The sequence below is a fragment of the Syngnathus leptorhynchus genome, chromosome 10 (assembly GCF_054491065.1).
Source record: "Syngnathus leptorhynchus isolate UIUO chromosome 10, UIUO_Slep, whole genome shotgun sequence".
NCBI lineage: Eukaryota > Metazoa > Chordata > Actinopteri > Syngnathiformes > Syngnathidae > Syngnathus > Syngnathus leptorhynchus.
In genome coordinates this window covers 8,403,067-8,423,334 of record NC_141204.1, presented here as the reverse complement: position 1 = coordinate 8,423,334, position 20,268 = coordinate 8,403,067, and the positions used below count along the sequence as shown (strand labels likewise).

The 20,268-nt window shown below is 41.2% G+C and overlaps 1 protein-coding gene across 5 annotated transcripts; it reads right to left on the bottom strand.

Annotated features, from left to right (window-relative positions):
* Window positions 1-4,387: 4,387 nt before the first annotated feature.
* Window positions 4,388-19,974, bottom strand: thbs2a (thrombospondin 2a). 5 transcript variants are annotated; one of them, XM_085922176.1, is made up of 23 exons: window positions 19,068-19,605; window positions 18,865-18,924; window positions 18,230-18,783; window positions 17,095-17,179; window positions 14,821-15,020; window positions 13,766-13,906; window positions 13,373-13,466; window positions 12,452-12,622; window positions 11,659-11,835; window positions 11,286-11,459; window positions 11,049-11,176; window positions 10,822-10,974; window positions 9,969-10,187; window positions 9,785-9,892; window positions 9,548-9,707; window positions 9,348-9,466; window positions 9,049-9,283; window positions 7,631-7,858; window positions 7,281-7,552; window positions 7,096-7,193; window positions 6,810-6,949; window positions 5,826-5,856; window positions 4,388-5,466 (listed from the first exon to the last, which is right to left on the bottom strand). In XM_085922176.1, the coding sequence occupies exons 2-23, from the start codon at window positions 18,917-18,919 to the stop codon at window positions 5,463-5,465; spliced, it is 3,546 nt and encodes a 1,181-aa protein (XP_085778302.1). In that variant the 5' UTR covers window positions 18,920-18,924; window positions 19,068-19,605; the 3' UTR covers window positions 4,388-5,462. The 5 variants fall into 5 exon arrangements, with proteins under 5 accessions (XP_085778302.1, XP_085778303.1, XP_085778300.1 ...); XM_085922174.1 differs by lacking the exon at window positions 4,388-5,466 and adding an exon at window positions 19,927-19,974 and having other exon boundaries at window positions 5,477-5,856; window positions 19,068-19,229; XM_085922173.1 differs by lacking the exon at window positions 4,388-5,466 and having other exon boundaries at window positions 5,477-5,856; window positions 19,068-19,229; window positions 19,316-19,605.
* Window positions 19,975-20,268: the final 294 nt, after the last annotated feature.

Genomic DNA, 20,268 nt, shown 5'->3' with positions numbered 1-20,268 from the left:
ATCCGTCCGTCCGTTCATCCAACCAACGCTTTAACCTCATAAAGGGTCACTTAAATTAGGCTGGAGGATAATAACGGAATAATTAATCGATAAAGAGGAACATAGTCGACTGTGTGTAATTGATTGTTAATTTACTGTTTCTGAAGAAACAATGTTAGGCAGATTGATTGATGAACGACTCCCAAAAAGTGAAGCTATTTGTCTTTTTCCAGACATTTCAGGAAATACCTAAAACGCACTATAACGTTTACAACGGAACTTAATTTGAACTTCTATAAACTTTTGAATTCACATTCCCAACTGTTCACGGTTTCACTACTTAATGTATAACTTGATGTTCTCCTAACAAAGAGCTGAATGGTAAAATTCACTACAGGTGTTTGATCCATGAAACGACCAATACATTTCTTGTTTTGTTTCTTTGAACAAACCTCTTCATCTTGCTGTTAACGTTTTAACATCGCAAACCAAGACGACGCCTCACAACAACAGCCAGTTATGGTGCCGTAACATTGAGCACTGACACGTGCGTTTAAAGGTTCAGAGAAAGGGAAATAAAGATGACCTGTAAAGGTTATAGTGCATTAAAGGTACATCCTAAATTTCCCCCCCCATACGCTGAATATTATACAAGAACTTTTTGTGAGCAGATGGTTGGTGTGTTCTTGGGTCCTGATGAAAAAACCCAACTGGACATTTTGTGAATGCACGGTAAGACATATTGGGGAAAAAAAAATGTCCAAGTCTAAAATAATGACAACACAGCTTGAGGCCTAAACTTGACATATGTTCAGTAAGGCCATAATGAGATCCTGATGTATGCAGTGTCTCCTGCAGGGGACTTGGCACAGATAGCCCCGTCCATCAGGGAAAACGAATGTGGGCTCCACCGTGGGCTCACTGGTGCCGGACGTTCGCTTACGTACATGCTGTCGGACATTCAGTTGAGCAACGTATTTAAGCTAACATCATCACCTAGGTGCCAAAAATGAAAATATAGCTTGTCTATGTCATAGTGTTCCCTTTTCTTGAGCACATGTCAGAATTGGGATTTGCTCAACGGCTAATTCAGGTGCAAGTGTGTATTGCGTACACGTGGAATGTGTTAAAGTGTTTGCAAGAGCCAATGGTTTGGTCAGTACATACATATTGGTTTTGTAGATGGTGCAGTGCAGAACGTGCATGTAAATATAAATGTCAGCCATTTCTAAAAGTCCATTTGGACTTTGAGTGTAGACAGTTGATTTAAACAGTGGAGTTCTCATCGTTAAGAAAAAAAACAAAACAATTTATTTCGAATCGAGCCTTGCCGATCAGATCAGGCTGTTGTTAAGAGGCCTTCACCGCCAATGGCTTTGTTTTGTGCAAGGTTATTGAGAGGCCAAGACTTCACAACTTGATTTAATGAGACCAAATGTGTCTGGTCTCAATTTCACACAAACCCAAGTGGAAACAAGCCTCCTTTTGACATCACCTTGACAATGTCGCAAGCATTTTATGTAATTATTATGACATATGATTATGATTATTTGTGCTTTTAATAAGCAGTAAAGTCCATTAGTAACCAATTTTGTTTACTTTTGCATGGGTTATGACTCAATCGGCAAAGACTAGCAAAAATCTACAATATATTATTCCCCCCTAATCTTTCGAGTTGCCGATAATAACATTGCAATCCTTGTACATATGTACTTCATATTATGATTTCAGAAGACTTTAACGTAATTTCAAACTCATACCCTTAGAGAAATGCTTCCACCTAAACAGCTCTACTCCTAGAATAATCACACAGCTAAAGCTAAAAAAATAAATAAAAATGAATTAGAGGTTTCAATCTCAGAAGGCCAACACTGTGGGCAATATCATCCTGCCAAGACAACAAATGGAATAGTTGCCCAAGAATTTTGCAGAGCACAGCACATTGGGTCTTTTTCACACTGTGATCATGAGCAAGGGTTAAAAAAATGTGATTACTGCTACATGTTGGGAAACTCATCCCTCATTTGCTTCTAGTCCAACTGAACACCCAACCATTTGACATTATTTGTCATGTCTTAAAAGTTCACTTTCTATTCATTGGCCTAAGCTCGCAGTCTCAACACTTTGACAACTCTGGTTTGTCGGGCGCCCGGAGACTGGCATAAGGAGTGGATATTTTTCCAGTGACTACAAGGACTCATGCCCCGAAATAAATGACTTACTTGATTCCAAGTGACATATCCACTTCTTTATTTTGGCAGGAGCAGGAGTCACTTTGTTTGGAGGCTGCAATGGTTGACTCGTTAAAGCAGCCAGTGGGAACAGTAAATTCTGATTTCACTCAGATTCTGTGAAACAGAAAAACATGGCTTTTCCTGTGACTGAATGCTGTGTCTCTTTCATTCAAAGAATTGTCCTACACAGGGGAAGATGGATGGCAGTTATGGAAAGCTAGTCATTGATTTACCAAGCAATATTTATTTTTGCCAAAACACTTTTATCACTTTTTTTTCTGGCAACTGTGTCAGTGAACAGTATTACACAAGGCATAGGCAAAATACAATGGGTGAGCCAGACTAACTTTGACGTCTATCATAAATTAAGTAAAACAAAACAAAAGAGGTTTGTGTTCCATTTTTGCCTGAAAAGGATTTTTTGGTTTGGGACAGTTCTGTGTGGTTCCTCAGCAGACACTTAAATGGTAAAAAGAAAATGGAAAATTGACGTTTCGTTGAGAAAATGTCAGTGGAATATTATTTGAAGCTACTTGGATAGCCGGTTGGTATTTCTCACCTCTCTCAGTGGAAGGGAACATCAAACTTGCGTTTAAATGAGAGTGTTGCATAGTCATCTTCACTTTTATGATTTTGTCTTGCTGCTGTTAGAAGTGGCAAGATGGTGCTGAGCGCCATGTCCTCTAAAATAGCTAAGACTATCTATCATCTGTCTATCTGTGTTCAGGTCATGGATCGGATGACTGTGAAGACGTGTTTCTCTCAGATGTTCATCTTTTTGAGGTAGTGGTTGGTGTCTCAGCAAAACCATCAGTTTACTGGGTCATACATTGACATCCTCTGGCAGAGCTCACTAACCCAATATGTCTGGAACTCACTCAGGAGCAGTTCAGTGCCAGAAGCCCAAGAAGCTAGTGTTTGGTGCGCATGGGCCATGTGGACTTTTCCAAAAGCCTCAATCCAAATATTCTCTTGAGTGTTGACTTCCCCATTTTCCCCAGACACATGCTATTTTCCTGGCTTGATCTCTACTACTCATCCCTCTACTGTGCAAGGAGACTGATGGAATTGCACAAAACTGCAGGAAATAAATCCATCAATGCATTTATAGCGACAAAAGCTTTTTCCGTGAATTCAAAGAAAATATTTTTTGGAATGCTTTCAAAATGATTGTAGGCTGTGACGCATCAAAAGAAGTAGAGGTCTGTGAGGTACTTTAATCCACTTCTTAATACCACTGCAGTCACATCACAGTTGTAGAAACCATCAATCTGACACAAAAATGCAATAAAACACAAAACTGTGCCATCTACATCATCTGGAGCAGTTCAGGATCAATATTATTTATCTACATGACAAAATATCAAATATTTGAAGAAAATACTTGCCAGAGATGCTGATTTTTAAATGTATTTATGTGTGCAGATGGCTACAGATGTCTTTTGCTGATCGAGCTAGGATTGGCTGCAATATGTTTTGCTCTGCCAGCCAATGACAGCATGGAAAAATGCCAATATCTTTGATGAAGGCCACTTGTGAGAATGAATTTGAAATCTGATTGGTTCAAAAAAAATAATAATCCCAGTGCAAATATTGTGTAAATTACTTTGGCTTGCAATTCTGAATTCTGAAGGCTCCACACAGACAATTGAAAGAGTTCTTACATCTATTTGTTCTGGAAACAGTGCAGCCAAGAGAAACTCAACCAACTGAAGCAAACAGACTGCTGGGAATAAATGAATACAATTTCGTGCAGCATGTACTGAATTAGGATTTGTAAATGTAAATCAGTGCTTCTAGGCCAGGAGAGAAGGCTTTTCTGTCCCTCCATTTACTGAAATTCCTCATTTTGCTCTATCTCAGTCATCTTGGGTTCTCAAGGCAGTGTGCACCCTGGACTGGTCATCAGATCAATTTATGTTGAACAAAGTCTAAAACTCAGGGAGTTGTACCTTTTATTTTGCACTTTTGGATTATCCAGATTATGTACCCAACAGAAGCTTGTGTGTTTATATGTTCTCTATTAGTGTTTGTTTTTGTCATTATAGCTCTCCGTCCATTCTCTATACCATTTGTCCTTGGAGCCTGACTTTGACTCTTTAAAATGCATCTTAATTGATGTTTTGCACATCAATTAAAATGATCCTATTTATACGATAAAAAGTACAACATAGTGGTGTACAAATGATTTATTTATGAAAAAGAACAATCTTACACAACAACCAAAAATTGACATTAACATTTTGTGCAAGGGAATGACCATGTCGCAAATGTATCCTGGAAGAAGAGAATTTCTGCCAACTTGGACAAATCAACATTTTAAAGAATTGGTTACCATACATGAATATTCACTCTGTTAATGAAGCCATTGCACATGTTAAAGCTCTTGGCCATTAATGTGATAATGTCTCACTGTGTAGCACATACCATAATTAGGATCCAAAGAATTAAGGTGAAAATAAGGCTGCAAAATTACACATTTACATTATTTCACTGTTAATGTTACTGCCAAATTCAACTGCTATAAAAGTGTTTAAGTGGCATGAACATTGACAATAATGAGAGCAAATGTAAACATGTGATTATTTCCTCTGGACATTTATGATTCCCAATTATGCGCTTTGTCAGTGTGAACAAATAAATAATATGTACAAATCCTAGAAGAAAAAAAAAGCAAAAATACCTAAAACAAAACAAGCATAAATAATTTACAAAAGGAATTATAATACAGACTGAGTATAAACATCTTTGGCATTTGCTGAAATGGCTTCTCAAAACTCAAGTCACTCAAATCCACATTCAGGATTAAAAGAAATGACCCGCCACAATAAAAAGATGTTTTGGTTACTGATACTGTTATTGTGACATACTGTACAAGGAGCCAAGAAAAAGAGCCTCAAACAGACCACAGTTTTTGGTCACATTGGAAAGCACACACAGAATCAAAGTGGTTGTACAATGAATCCTTTAAAAATGTAGTCATAAGTACATGTGTTATAATGAAATATTCTGCATAGATTCTGCCACCCGTTCACTCATGTTCATCCTCCAGCGCACCCTCAAAAGAGGGGAACGTATACAAACAAGTCACCCGCAAAACAGGGAAATCAGAGTCATGGTCTCCTCTCCAGCGTGGAGACATGGAAGAGCGACAGAAAGTCTCCTTTACATTGAAATGCGTTCAGTGACGATGCGATGCTTACTTTGAGATTCCCCCCATCCCCACCCCTGCTCGCCATCTTGATTCAGTTATCTGTGGAAACATGGAGGAAATAGTGATTGTTATTAATTGTTTGTAATCAAGACAACAAAACTAGCGTGGTGAGAGCATCACAGTCAAAAGCGCTGCAACAAAAGTGTGCATGGGCATCATGAATGATTGCAAGAGGGCTGCAGGCTTTTCCACATTTCAATGCTGGACAGAAAGTTGGAAGTCCTTGAAACATATATATTGTGCATAAACAGGCGCGCACGCATACTCAAGGTCTTCCACAATGCATCTGGTGCATTGTACACAAAAAAAGCTGACAAGCACAAAATAGAGCATGACATTATCTTTGGAACATTTTGCCCCAAGGCAACAAAACACACACGTAACACACTCGATGTTACCTTGTCAACCTTGTCGGCAAGTCCAGCTCATCTGAATATCAAAAGACACGTTGAAGGGTTTTACGACTTTTCTCGTTTAACATTAAATACAATTCAAGAGCCGGCGAAACAATTGAAGTGTTTTTTTTTTTTTTTGGGGATATGCCTGATTTTAAACAAACATTCAACTCATTGCGATATTGGGCAAACGTCAAAGAGTCATGCAGTGTTAACAAGGGGAGAGCAAATTTTGTATTCACTCTGTTATCTGGATCTTCAACATTTGCTGAAGACCAAGTTCCAGAATTCTGATGATGATTAGGTTCACCCTTGGGTGAATGATATTAATCTTTGTAGTTTAGAATATAGTTTTGCTGCTGAGACATTCATTGGCATGAAATCATTTTTGCAACATGGTCTTGAATAAACTTATGATCTTTATCTTGAGTATTTGTGTGTTCTCGTTGACAAATCTTATTTGCAACAATTTGTTCACATGTGGGAGTATTTTGTTTTGTATGCCATTGAAAACATTAATTCTTGAAAAGAAACTCAAGGCTAGGCTTTTTATTAACATCTGCTAGCTGTTTATGTTGAACGCTGCACATGATGAATAGAGTTAGATATTATTATACGTGAACCAATTTTTTACTTGTGGGTCTTGACATAAATTTGGAAAATCCCGAGCATGTGCTTTACTTTCTTTTTAGAAGTTGCACAGCTCTGAGTCCAACTCTGGTGTGGCACATTCAATGTATGACAACTACAGTGTAAGTGCTAGGCTTTTTTTCAATTCCACACTTTCCCTGGAGTTTCTATAGCTGATATAAAAAAAAAAAGACACACAGGCTGCATTGTTCACACTCTCCCTTGCAATAAACACAATGTAACACAAAAGAACATGTCATGAAACCAGGATGGGCTCATGAGACTCAGGATATGAACGCCTACAAGTTCATGAAAATCATAAAGTCATTCAAGATATTTCAAATGTTTTCTACTAACCTCTGCACTCATATTTGAGGTCCGAGAAGAAGACCAGCTCTTGGGAGAAGACGAACAATCCTAACCTTCCGCCGGCAAACGTCTTGTCATAAACTGGTCCTGAGTCAGCCATGATCTGCTTCCCCTCGTATACAACAACTCTGCAAATGTGACAAAACTCATTATACTTTCTGCATCTAATTCTTCGTTAGGTATATTCACAATCTAGTCACACACAATAATCTTAATTTAACCAAACTTCTTCTTGTATGATTTTCTAAACAGAATAACAAAGTGAATATGTTACCTGATGAAACCAGTTTTCGGTCTATGGATGAGGTGCCACCTATAAGCTGTGTAATCTTTCCATCCAATATTTTTGGGGTCATGCCACAGAGTGCGTACCTTTATCAAATTAATCACATGAAAAGGGCGTTTAAAGCAAGCAAGCAAGCGGGGGAAAAAAAAAACCCATTCAAAATTGCAGCCTACCTCTCCAGGAGTGTTGCCCGTGTGCCACAAAGCATTCCTGAGGTGTTCCCCAGTGCCGGTGGTGGAGTTGACCACTTTGAGTGACACGCCAGAAATGCCGAAGGCCTTGGAGGGCTTGTCCTCCCAGTAAGTTTGTGTGATCTGCTTCCACATTACCACATAAAAGCGCCCGCTCGACTGGTAGCCAAAAACGAAGCCTGCATAGTCATCGTCCCTGTCTGTGTTGACGTACATTGTGCCACTGAAGTCCACAGCACTGAACTCATCGAAGCCTGGCGATGCGAAACAAACGCATGATCATTCAAACCTAATTCTGCTTTCCCGATTGTAATTTTACAAGCCACGCTCACCTACGGCAATGCCTGGGTCAGAGTTGGCAGTCTGTACTAACTCTTTGCCCTGGTGCCTCACCACCCAGTTGGGATCGATTTGAGTGGTTCCCTTCGGGTCCAAGTGGACCATTTGGAACTTCCTGAAGTCTGTGCTGCTGATGGCGCTGTTTTCCGGACACACGTCGAGGATATCTGGGATATTGTCATTGTCAAAGTCATCTTTGCAAGCATCACCTCTTCCATCACCTGGTAAAGGAAAAAAGAAAAAGACTTGAACTTATTCATACTGGAAATTCTGTATATCACGGCAACCCTGTTAATATACAAATGGATACAAATGACATTCAGTTCCTAATGAAGTGACCGGTGAGTATAGTTAGGCACATTTTCCACATCACTAAAGATGAAGCAGCCATCTTTTGTCATGGCGTGATAACTATCACTGATGATATCCGAGGTCCACTGGAGCCAGACAGCAGGCTTGGCGCTCCCAGCGGAAAGGTTACCGTGACTCACGAAGGCCGCCGCATGGAAGTAGCTGGCTGCTTTCTGTCATCATGTTTGTTATGGCACACGAGGCTACACTCCTGTCAAATAAACACTATCTGACAAGCTGTGAAGAGAATGAACGCATCGGTGACCAGGGCTTTCCTTCGCAGCAGTTTGTTTCCAGTTACACACAGCTGTAAAAACTCCAGGTAACCCTGCACAATTTGGGCACAGCAAACTAATCAAGAGCAAAGCTAAAACAAATCAAAACTTAACAAGCTGGCATGTGCCCTTTTGGGCTGCTCGTTGAAGTCATGTGGAATGACATCACCAATGCCAACACTTCAATCTTTCCGCTGGCGCATTTCATGCGCGACATTAGAAAAACTCAACAGAGCAAACTTGAATACCAGATGAGGGAGAGTGGCATCATCACAGGTGTTTTTTTTTTTTGTGTACAGGTACACTCAACTCTCAAAAATTTGTATTGCTTCGACATACCTCACGTATGTCACTGTCATTGAACGCCACAGGCTACAATCGTATATAATTCACTCAATCCGCAAATACTGAACAGGAACTACATCATTTATTCCATCTATCAAATTTAGTGCCGATTTATTAATTACTGTTACTTTGTATGACAAGATTATTTCCATGGCCTTCGTTATTACATAATATTATGATATCATTTTTTGAGGCTGATAGCAACCATCTTGCAAAGCACTTTCTGGCACCTACGCTTGAGCCATCATCTGACCATTTAGCGTTTTGGCATTTTTCAGTTAGAGGTGGGTCAATGAATTTGATTTATTCCCCTCCGTAGAGTTCAAAGTTAGTCATAGAAAATTGTATATCATCGGCTATATTGTAATGACGTTAATACTTTTACGTTATTTATGTGGAATGAAAAAGATTAAAAATGCCTAACAACTTGTGATTCTCACCATCGGAGTCCAGTTGGTCTGCGTTGGGGGTCAATCTGCAGTTGTCCTTGTCATCGGGTATTCCGTCATTATCATCATCAAAGTCACATGCATCTCCTTTGCCGTCCTTGTCGTGGTCAGCCTGGTTGGCGTTGGCCACGTAGGGACAGTTGTCCTGGTTATTCTGATGGCCGTCTTCGTCAATATCCTGGTTGTTGTCACACTGATCTCCAACCAAGTCATTGTCTATGTCCATCTGTTGAGGGCAACACAAAAGATTAGGAATATGGAGACGTGATGTGAAGTGTGTTTTACAGTACCTGCAGAGGATTGTGCAGGAGGGGACAATTATCACACTGGTCGCCAACTCCATCCATGTCTGTGTCCTTTTGGTCCGTATTGTAAACGAGAGGGCAGTTGTCATTCTCGTTGAGGATTTCTACGGAAACAAAATTGGATTCCGGGTTAGGAAGAGAACAGTGGCTTGTCGATAATTATAACAGTTTGGGAAATCCTTTACCATCTCCATCAATGTCTATAGCACAGGCATCTCCTTCCCCGTTGTGGTCCGTGTCAATCTGGTTGGGATTGTGCTCATAAGGGCAGTTATCACAACGGTCACCGACTTCATCCTTGTCAAAGTCAAACTGCCGAGGGTTGTAAAGGAGGGCGCAGTTGTCCTGAATTAGAAGAAAATACAACTGTTAAAGGAATCTGCAAGTCAGGTGTGCAAATATGTCAAATAAACATCTCACACCCTTTCATCCAAGATTCCATCATTGTCATCATCTTTATCACAAGCGTCTCCTTGGCCATCTTTGTCAAAGTCTTCTTGTCCAGAGTTAGGCAGGCTGGGGCAGTTGTCCTAAAAAAAGCAGAACAGAGCTTCTAATTAATTACTGTTTTGATATAAGGAGAGGTCATTGAATAACATAGACAACCTTCTTGCAATGGTAGGTGGCATTGGCTCCACAAACGAGGTTCTGATTGGGCCAGCCATCAAGGTCAGAGTCCTCCCCGCAGATATAGCCATCACCAGCATAACCAGTACGACACTCACACTTGTACATTGGATCACTGAAATGGCTGAGGTAAATACATTCAGCAGATCTATGACAGTTGTGTGTCTTGTCCTTGCAGGGATTCTCTGGCTCGCACACCTGCAAAAAAAAACCAAAAATGGATTAAGGTTAGAATGGTGTCAGATTATCGTCATCTGTCAAGATAACATCAGCTCCAAAGTTAGATGGTTTAAGCAATAGATTTTAGACAAAGTACTTCAGAGCATTACTGATTTGATAAAATCTCACTTAATGCATCAAACATCCCACTGTGGCTCACCACATAAGGCTGCCACTCATTACGGGCGGACCAAAATATGACTCTGCTTTGAAAGCCACTCCATGAGCGCAAAGAGTGGCAATGAGAGCAGGCCTTTGATCAAAAACCCTGAAATGGAATCATTTACTGCCAAGCGGTGAGACAATTTCAGTATACCCAAATTAAATAACTGAGTAACTGGGGCATGGCATCATAGGCGAGCATCTGCAAAAGCCAATAAAGGGGCAAAGAGTAGTTTAGTCAAAGATCCAGTGTATCTTTAGTTGTGGAAATAGTGAGCTTCAAAAGATGTTGTTATCCAAATACATATGTCTATTCTTACTCACTCACAGATTTGTTGTGGATACTTTTGGAATTTGATTTGAGTAGATTTAATGCTGCCACTATTATTTTATGACAAAAAATACACACATGACCATTGTATATCAACTTCAGGTAAGACCTATGCCTCACCTGCTTGTTCTTCTTAGCCTCCTCCACGCCCATTCCGAAAGGTTGTGTGCCCTTGTAGCGTTTTGGGCAGGGCAAGCAGTGAAAACCTGGATCGGTGTTGACGCATCGCTGCAATCCACCCGCGTTGAAGCAGATGTCAGACACCATGTCACACTGATGGAGGCGGGAAAGAAATAAAAAAAGCCAATCAGTCTTAATTATATGTCACCGGACAAACAAACATTTACCTCATTGATATCTTCACAGTTGGTCCCATTACCACGATAACCATCTGGGCATGACCCGCACTCCCAGGAGCCATCTGGAGAACTGGTGCAGTCCACACCTCCAAAGCAGGGGTTAGATAAGCAGCCATCTGCAAATGAAAATAAACGTCGTGCAGTCATTAAAAGAGAGAGAGAGATCTTTAAAACAAAAATGGATCCAGACAGAATGACAATCGAAGTCTGTAGTCGCTATCTTACCAATGGGACAGACTTTTTTATTGCAGCTGTCCCTGTCATTGACCTCTCCGATACACTTCCTGCCACCATACTGAGGATGAGGGCTGTTGCATTCACGTTTGCGACTTTTGATCCCACCACCGCATGTTGCTGAGCAGGTTGCCCACGGAGACCAAGGCCCCCAACCTCCATCGACTGATAAAACAAAGAGATTTTGTGTCAGAAGCACAATAGTAAGCCGTGTTTGCAGATTCTCCCTCATTACAAAAAACAACAATTCATTTCAAGATTACAGGGGGTATATTCACTTAACACTCGAAGATTTAGGTCAAGAATTCTTGTAGGCGGCTAGTCCAAAACACCTCGTGCCTCGTCGCGCTGCGGTGATACTCACTCGGACACGGCTCTGCAGTACAGCGCTGAGTTTCTCTGCCGTTCCCTTCGCAGTCTTTGCCCCCCAGCTGAGGCATGGGGGCATTACAGTGGCGTATCCTGGTGATCTGGCCCTCTCCACATGTTACTGAGCAGGATGACCAAGGTGACCACAAGCTCCATCCACCATCTTGGCGAACTGAAACATCAGGTATACAAAGCAAGCGGCAAAGATGCAAATTATCCTCTAAGAGTAAAACACACAAAAAAAGCAGTCTAATCTGCCAAAATATAATAAAAAATGTCAGCCACGGGTTCTACAAGTAAATATTATGTGATGTTGGAGACCATGGCTCACTTTCAAAGATGGCCCATGATTCTTGCGGCAGTGTTTACATCATGCTATCATCCAGTGGTTTAGACTTCATTCAGCCACTCACACAGATGCAGTGTAATGTTATCCTCTAGCAATAACAAGACAATCCCTCAAGAAGCCAATAAATTCATTTCATCCAACAATATGGAGCAAAAAAATCCCCAAACTCTGATATTTTATATAAAATGACTAGAGTGAACAGCCAAAAGTGAGTCACTGGGCTTTGGGACATGAGTTAAGGGTTTATTTGGAAATGACTTTGACTGGGCACACCCTGCAAGCTGATCATGCGGTCCAACTTCATTTAGATTCAACAACATTTTGAATCGGTGCATTGTAGGAGATCTCATTAGTCGTTTTTAGAGGTGACTTTCTCCCTTCACTTTTTAAGGACATTGTCAAAATGATAAAAGATCATAAAAATGAGTCATATTCTTACCGCGACTGTCACATCTTCCTGGGCCGCACTTGCGAGTTTGTATCGAAGGTCCCGTGCAGGGGTTACTGGTTGCGTCACATGACCGTCCCCTCTGTTGAGTTCCAGTCCCGCAGGTGACTGTGCATTCTGTCCACTCAGACCACGGGGACCAGCCATGGTCGCTGCCTTTTGCTAGACAAAATTAAAAGCACAGCAGTTCTAATTGACGTACGCACATTTATAAACTTCTACTCGTTACAAATGCATCGATTGAATAAATGGTAAAAGTTTAGAATCAGACACTTTTTATTGTCCCTTGAAGGGAAATTAAAATTGAAGCAAGAACACATAAAGGGCAAGGCGCAACATAACATGACATAAGACTATAAAAAAAAAAAACTATAACCCACACTTGTTAAAAAAATGAATAGATAAATAAATGGAAACATCATACTTGTACACATAATTGCTAACACATGTTCCGTCCGTTAGCAATCATACGTACAAGTAGGATGTTTCCTTTTATTTTGTTCTTTTTATTGAATTTGTTTTTTAGTTTGTTTTTTTTAGATCATGCCTAATGTCAGATATTTATCAAACTAAACTAATAAATGGAAAACATGAATCATAACGTCTGGTTATACTATGTAACAATCAATCTTGGTCCCGTTTCTTGAGGGCCAGTTTACTAGATGTTTTGAAATGTTTCCCTGCTGCAACAGACCTGATTCACATGATCGGGATAATCCAGACCTTGCAGCCAGGAGATTTATACGACATCCAGAAAACTGGTCCTCGAGGAACAGGATCAAAGTGTGCTCAAAGATTTTAGAATCATTTCTTAAATGAAAGCTAAATCCTGCACATCAACAAATCAAGTGGAGTTGTGCTGGTAAGCGGGAGGAGAATTCGGAGCAATAGTTGCTGCCACTAAATACTTACGCAGACACACAGGACAACACTCGCCATCGACGAATGTAGGGCTGGCACAGGCCACTGCGGGGCAGGTAATTTGGTGACACACTACCTTGGACTCCTGTCATCAACAACAATTAAGTTCAATTTTATATAACTCGTCATGTCACAAAAAGATATTGTTTTTATTGTTGATAGATAAAATAACCCAAATCTCAATACAAATCTCTCAATATTACGGCAATTTATTTTGGTAGTGGAGTGTGGATTGAATATAATTTGGGGGTTGTGTATGTACTTGGACCACACAGAGGCAGTCATTCTCATATTTCCAGAAAAATAATCGAGCTTCAGCACTTCAGCGGTTAATTCATCAAATGGTTTGAAGAAATGAAATTGTTCCATTTGAGTCAACTCTACCTGGCAGGTACATTTGGTGCAGCTGTCAACAACCCAGTCTTCCTTGTCGTCGAAAAGTCGGCCATCCTGCCAGCACATGTTCTTCTCCTTGGTGTTTTTCATCTTTCCGAGGGCCTCCTTCATAACGGTGTTCTCCTCCGTCTGACATACAAAAAAAGCACAGATATGTTTGCATTTAGAGGTGTCACAATTGTTCTCATACAATAGTTTGACGTGTTTCATGAAGTTAGGCACCTGTAGGTATGCTAAGCCGTGGATAACAATCAAGAATGAGTAAACAAACTATTATTGAACTAAAATAAAGTCCGAATGAAAACACATCCACCTATCAATCACAACTTGCTTTGAGGCACAATAGACTCAGAGTAAATGTAAATAGACCACAAGGAGGAATGATTGATGAGAAAATGTAAATACTTGTAAATGTGGTTCAAATTACTATAAATAACAAACAGTGAAACAGTTCCGAAACTTTCATTGTAACCTCCAACCCAATTGGAGAGCAGTAAAGTCTGTGGCTGGACTCCTGCACACTTGGCAAGTGTCCGTTGATAAACTGCTGCCAAGATTTTGTGTGCTGAAGAAGGAAGGCAGCAGTGTTGCGGCGTTAGATTCTAAGACACCACTCGGTCTGGAAGAGCCTCAGGGACCCTTCTCATCTCGACCATTTTTTTTCCAAGCTCCGTGCCCAGACTCTCTTATTGCTGGGAGGCTCCCGGGAGGAAACACATGGGCTGTTTAAACACAGCCAGACATTAGACTGGACCCCGACGCTGTCACGGGAACACTTCCTATAGCCACATGTAGCATGTCATAAAATCTGACTAACACACAATGCCACATATCACAGGAGTCAAAAGCGTAGCACTACCTCAGGTAGTCACTTGCTGCTTTTCAATAAATCTGGGTTATCTCGTAACCTCTCACCTTCTAAAACGACACGACAAATGACACTGACATTTCCTCTCAGACGTCTTGCTGAAAACGAATCAATACTCATCCATATATCACCCAGAACAGAATCTGGTTACATCATCCCATCATTTGCGACTTACCACTTTTTGCAGGCCGTCAATAAGATTACTGACAACCACTCTGAGACCATTGAGCTCCTGAAACATAGTGCTCAGCTCCTCGCAGGAACGGTCGCACATCTCGGAGCTCACGTCACCCCTTTTCTGCCCAATGATGTTGGTGGTGATGGAAGGACTCACATCCACAATCTCTGAGCTCTCGCTCACAATGTTGGCATCCTCTGGAAGACAGGAGACATCAGAGGGATGGAAAACAGAAGTCAGGGATTTCCCAGTTCTTCTAGGCCAAGCACGACAATGTGAGGATTAGAGTGTTTATTGTGTTCCCAAAAACAGATGCTCCGTCAGCAGTCAAGGAGACGGTTAATCTTTCCACGGTTAGCTGAGGGAGAGTGGGAGACTGGGTGGGGGTGAAGGGAGTGGGCGGCGGTAGAGAACTTGCAAATGTGGGTGTTCTCCTCTGAGATGAGAAAACCGTCTCTGTCATAAATCTTCACGATCCTTCGGATAAGTGGACATACGCAATATGAACTGACCACATGGATGAACTTATTTCGAGGCTGGCTATTTTGATGTTCTATATGATCACAAAGCAAAAACAATACAACCAATATAGATGAACTTTAGTATCTCTTCTCTCCCTGACCTGACTTGACATTGCATTGAGATGGCGATATCTATAGTGTGTCAGCCAAATCAATAGCGACATTACCGTATTTTACGATTATAAGACGCACGGTCGATTTTGAGTAAATTCATGGATTTTAAGTGTGATTTATTGTCTGAAAAATAGAGTATATCAATCAATTATACAGAACACATTTTGTAACCATTAACTGTACTGTCTGTATTTCTTGAAGCAATGCGTTCGAGGTGTCAAGATCCGATATTGATATTGGCTGCGATTGCGGTATAGTATCGAAAGTGCAGGAACACATGGTGGGATATATATCATGATTGTGTATTTCAAATTTTAGAAGCCTTTACAACTTGTGACCGAAGAAAATTGTAAAAATATTGCATATTGCCAACAAATATATAATTCATGGATTCATCCAAAGAAATTAGCAACTGTTGCTAGCTGTGATTTCAATAGCACAAAGTGGAAAGTCCACAGATGCCACTCATGCATACAGTATGACATCTTTACAGCCCAATAAGCCACATGACATTTTAAGCGTTTGCTTCCCCCCAGTTTAAGATCGCTTTTCTTCCTGAAACCACAAAATGGGAGTTATGACATGATGAATTAAGTGAATGCGTGACAGAGAAAGTAAAACTTTGGATCAGGCTTTATAAATAGGCAAAGATTGATGGCAGAACAGGGCACTCTAAATCAACAAGTCGCCCAAAATTGCCTGACAACAAACTAGCTTGAGTTAAAAAGTTGTGTTTTCTTTCCAGCTTGGTCTGCTGGATTCATTCAAATCTCTGGAGGGCTTCATGCTGCGTGTGCATGACAAGTATGAAAGGATTCACACACCATTCACTCCCTGAGACACACACTGCATTTTTCTCTCAAAATTCCCAAAATGATTACTGGTAGCTTGTCACCCTTTTTTCTCCTCACTTTGCACTTTTTAAAAGAAATGCTGGAATTTGAAACCTGCTTGTGGCACGCAAAGCACATCTCATATGGATTCACTTTGTCCCACTGTATTCAGACCGGGTAACCAATAACACAATTAGATACATATTTATTTATTTTGAGCACCGCTGAGGATCAGCAGCTACGATTTCTCATGAGAGCGTTGATTGAGTTGAGAAAAGCAAGCTAATCAGCCAATGTCGTGACTTGTGCAGCTGTATGTCGAGGCTCACTCCGCAGTGTGGTATTCGCTTTCCCCTTTCGTATTTTCTTTCCCATGGCTTTACTCGTGGTCCTGTGCAGTGGAAATAATAGTGTGTACGTGTATTTTTGCGGTCCACGCCACCTCACAACCTTCAGGCCACTAACTTGATGGTAATGCTGGGAAATCTTGCCACACATCTAATCTGCAATTCCTTTGACCCACTTTAAAAACGAAGTTCAAATTGTGAGTCAGCTGAGCGCACGCAGTGAAACTTTTGGTGTGGGAACTTAGTGCGGTTCGGATCTGACTGCACACTCGCGCACATCTGCAAATATAATTATGTTTGACATAACCTTTGGCTTCTCAAGGTCACACAAATAGAAACCACACTGGTTGAACACATTGGGGAACTCTTTGGTGGGTAACTGCTGTTTAAGTACCAAAGGACAGAATGTAAAGTCATTTCAGATGGATATAAAAAAAAACAGAAAAGAGACTTTACCTTGCTTAGAGACGTCACAGTCTCGACTCAGCAGGATCTCCTCAATTGTGGTATCAAAGATGAAGCGCACATTCTGCAGGAGACCCTGTTTGGTAAGACAAACATAATACAATTATCGTTATGCTATCAAGTCTACATGTGGTTTTGCAGCATATCCATCCATCCATCCATCCATCCATCCATCCATCCATCCATCCATCCATCCATCCATCCATCCATCCATCCATCCATCCATCCATCCATCCATCCATCCATCCATCCATCCATCCATCAAGGGCTAAAGGAATCATGTGTGACTCTTAAGGCCACTTTGTCCAAAGTTCAAAACTTTACATTACAAAATATGTGAGCAGGATTTAGTGTGCATAATTAAGCTCTTAATTTTGGAAAATAAAATTGGAGGGCTCGGTGGACACACTTCCTATGTGTCTAGTTTCTTATATAGTTAATCTGGAATGTCATGTTTATTTTTATTTTTTAAATCTGTCCTTGTTAGTTGGCTCTGTATGTATTTTTATGCTCTATGCTCAAGTTTATTCTTGTGTGGTGATCATTGAAATATTGGATTCAATCTATAAACGTACAAGTTGCACATTTTAGGGATTGAAATATTTACATCATGCTATTTTTACTTAGCTGCATATTTTTATTGCATGCAATTCAATAAGCATGACTTGATAAACAGACGCATGAAGATAATCAAGTGAGATTAAGGGAGGGGGAAACCTCAAAGGTGAGATATTTGTGGCTTCAGCAATTTGCTCAGGGGGGCACTTGAACAGCTCAAACAGCTCAATTTAAAACTTCCACCTTCCGACCTCAGAGCCAAGTCCTCTTGGGTTGAGCTACTGACCCATCAAGTTCACAAAGAGTAGATCATGCATTTAAATCCTAGAAGCCCCCTCTCGTGCTTCTATTCATGCTTGCATATATTAAACAAATAAAGGCTTCATTCTTTCACTCTCCCCCTACATACAAATTCACTGGTACTTGGAAAGTTGCAATTTAGTGTCTAAATGTGGAACAATGAGCTGCTGTGGAATGTACAAACTGTTGGTTAAAATGAACTTAACCCATAATTGAAAATCAAAACAGCTTACCCATGCAGCACCAGTGCATGGCAGGCTTGACTCACCCTGAAGTGGTTCTCCCGGATGGATCCCTTGGCCACATACATGCGACTACCCTCGGCCTGCAGGTGCTCATAGAAAGGCTCGTCCAGGATGACGCTGTCCACCAGGCTGCAGCCCACGTACAGGTTGGCATTCTCTCCGTGGACCTGCAGGGTCAGATTCTTCCACTGGGAGTCGGACAGGTCCACATCCTCGAACGAAACGATGTTTTGAGCCCCTTCCAGCCAGTAGACCAGGTCCAGGGAGTTTGCGCGTCCATTGGACACGATCTCAAACTGACGCCGGCCCTCGGCATCCTCGAAACCCAGCAGGGTGCCTCGAGAGCTGCGATCCTGGCGGATGCTGGCCACGAACACGAAGCCCTCGTTGTGTTGGATCTGTCGCATTATTTGCCCGAGGATGGCGGGGCTGACTGGGGGCAGGTGGTCGAAACGGATGAAGCGGTATGCGGGGGCATCGGAATTCTGTCCACGGAACTGTTTAGCCCCCAGCGTCCTGCGGCTGATGTGACTAACTTCGAACAAGTCGAAAGAGGTGTCATCCTCCTGCTCACCATCTACGAATTTAAGCGCACATGCAATTACAATGAAAATATCTCAATTAACGCATTAAATTGCATTCAAAGTATTTGAATTACCTTGAGCCAGCGCGTGGAGGAAAAGGAGTGATGGGAGCAAGTATCTGAGTATCATATTGCCTTCGAACACAACAGCAATATTAATTAAAATACATGATTATTATTTTTTTAATCGATGCAATAAAACTTTTTTTGTCTTTTGACAAGCTTTTATGTATGATCTAGTATCCGCACATTTGCAAAAGCAAAAAAAAAAAACTTACCTTAAAATATGTAAATCCAGCAAAGACGTTGAAAAAGAAAAGCAACAAGTTTAGGCGATATGACAACGGCACCTCCAGTACCGGAGCAGGAGATCCCACTTCTAGTGACTACATCCACAGACTGAAGGACAGAGCCACTCCTACCGCCTCTTATAGTGGGCCCTCGGGGGAAAAGAGGACTGTCAATCAAATCTAGCCACTATGACCCGCTTGTGATGGGCTGCGAGGAGCCAAAGTTACATAATTACCTTCCGACCGATCGCATCATGTGCTTTACGCACACGCGTGCGCGCTACCCACGCTCACAGAAATGGGCAAGCCGGCATTCCCCATGCCCATCCGCCCCATGGCATCCACTCCCCCATTCATTTGAGCTCACTTTTACGAGGAATACATTTCACTATTTGTGTAGCTGCACTTTCGGATCAGTGTTTGACTGTCTAGAGTTATTTATTGTGAAGTGAGTCTAATACAGCTGACTTTGGGCAAGAAGTTTGGTGATTGATATTTTAAGAATTTAAGGCATTAAAAAAACAGGGACAGCAGAAATGTCAAAGTATGTGAACCAGCGTGTGGTAACGATGATGGAACAGATTCCGAGAAACAACATATCCCCCCCATTCATGGCTTATTTGATCAAATTGACGTTTCACTGCAAATGAATTTTCTCCAGGGTTACATTGAATCATGGAGAAGAATAGAAGAACATGGCGTCTTTGATGAGAGTGCACTTGAAGATATTCAAACTCCAAAGCTATTGGAAGCCTATAAATCCCCCCCCCCCAAAAGAATTCTTGCTATTTCTGCAATGTGAGACTTGACAAAAGAAAAAGAAAAAAAAATCAAATACAATAGCTACTTTGGATGTTTCCATTTTGCTTGCAAGCAGCATGTAGCGTCTGGAGATCGTCAGGATTTTGCCAAGGCTTCCCTCTGTGGTGTCAAAGAAATAAAAGCTGATATTGCATCTCATTCTTGGAGCCCTGCAGAGGGGCTACAAGGAATGGACATGGATCTACGCAACGGGTTACATCTCAAGAGCATCAAACGCCACTGCCGATTTACATTCCATTTCAGGAACAAAAGAAAGTACGGACAGTTTCTTATTTGTCTTTGAAGCAATAGTGACTAATTAGATGTAGAACATGATGCATGATGAAAAACATCCCACAACAAAGGGTGGGAAAGCTTCAAAAAAGGA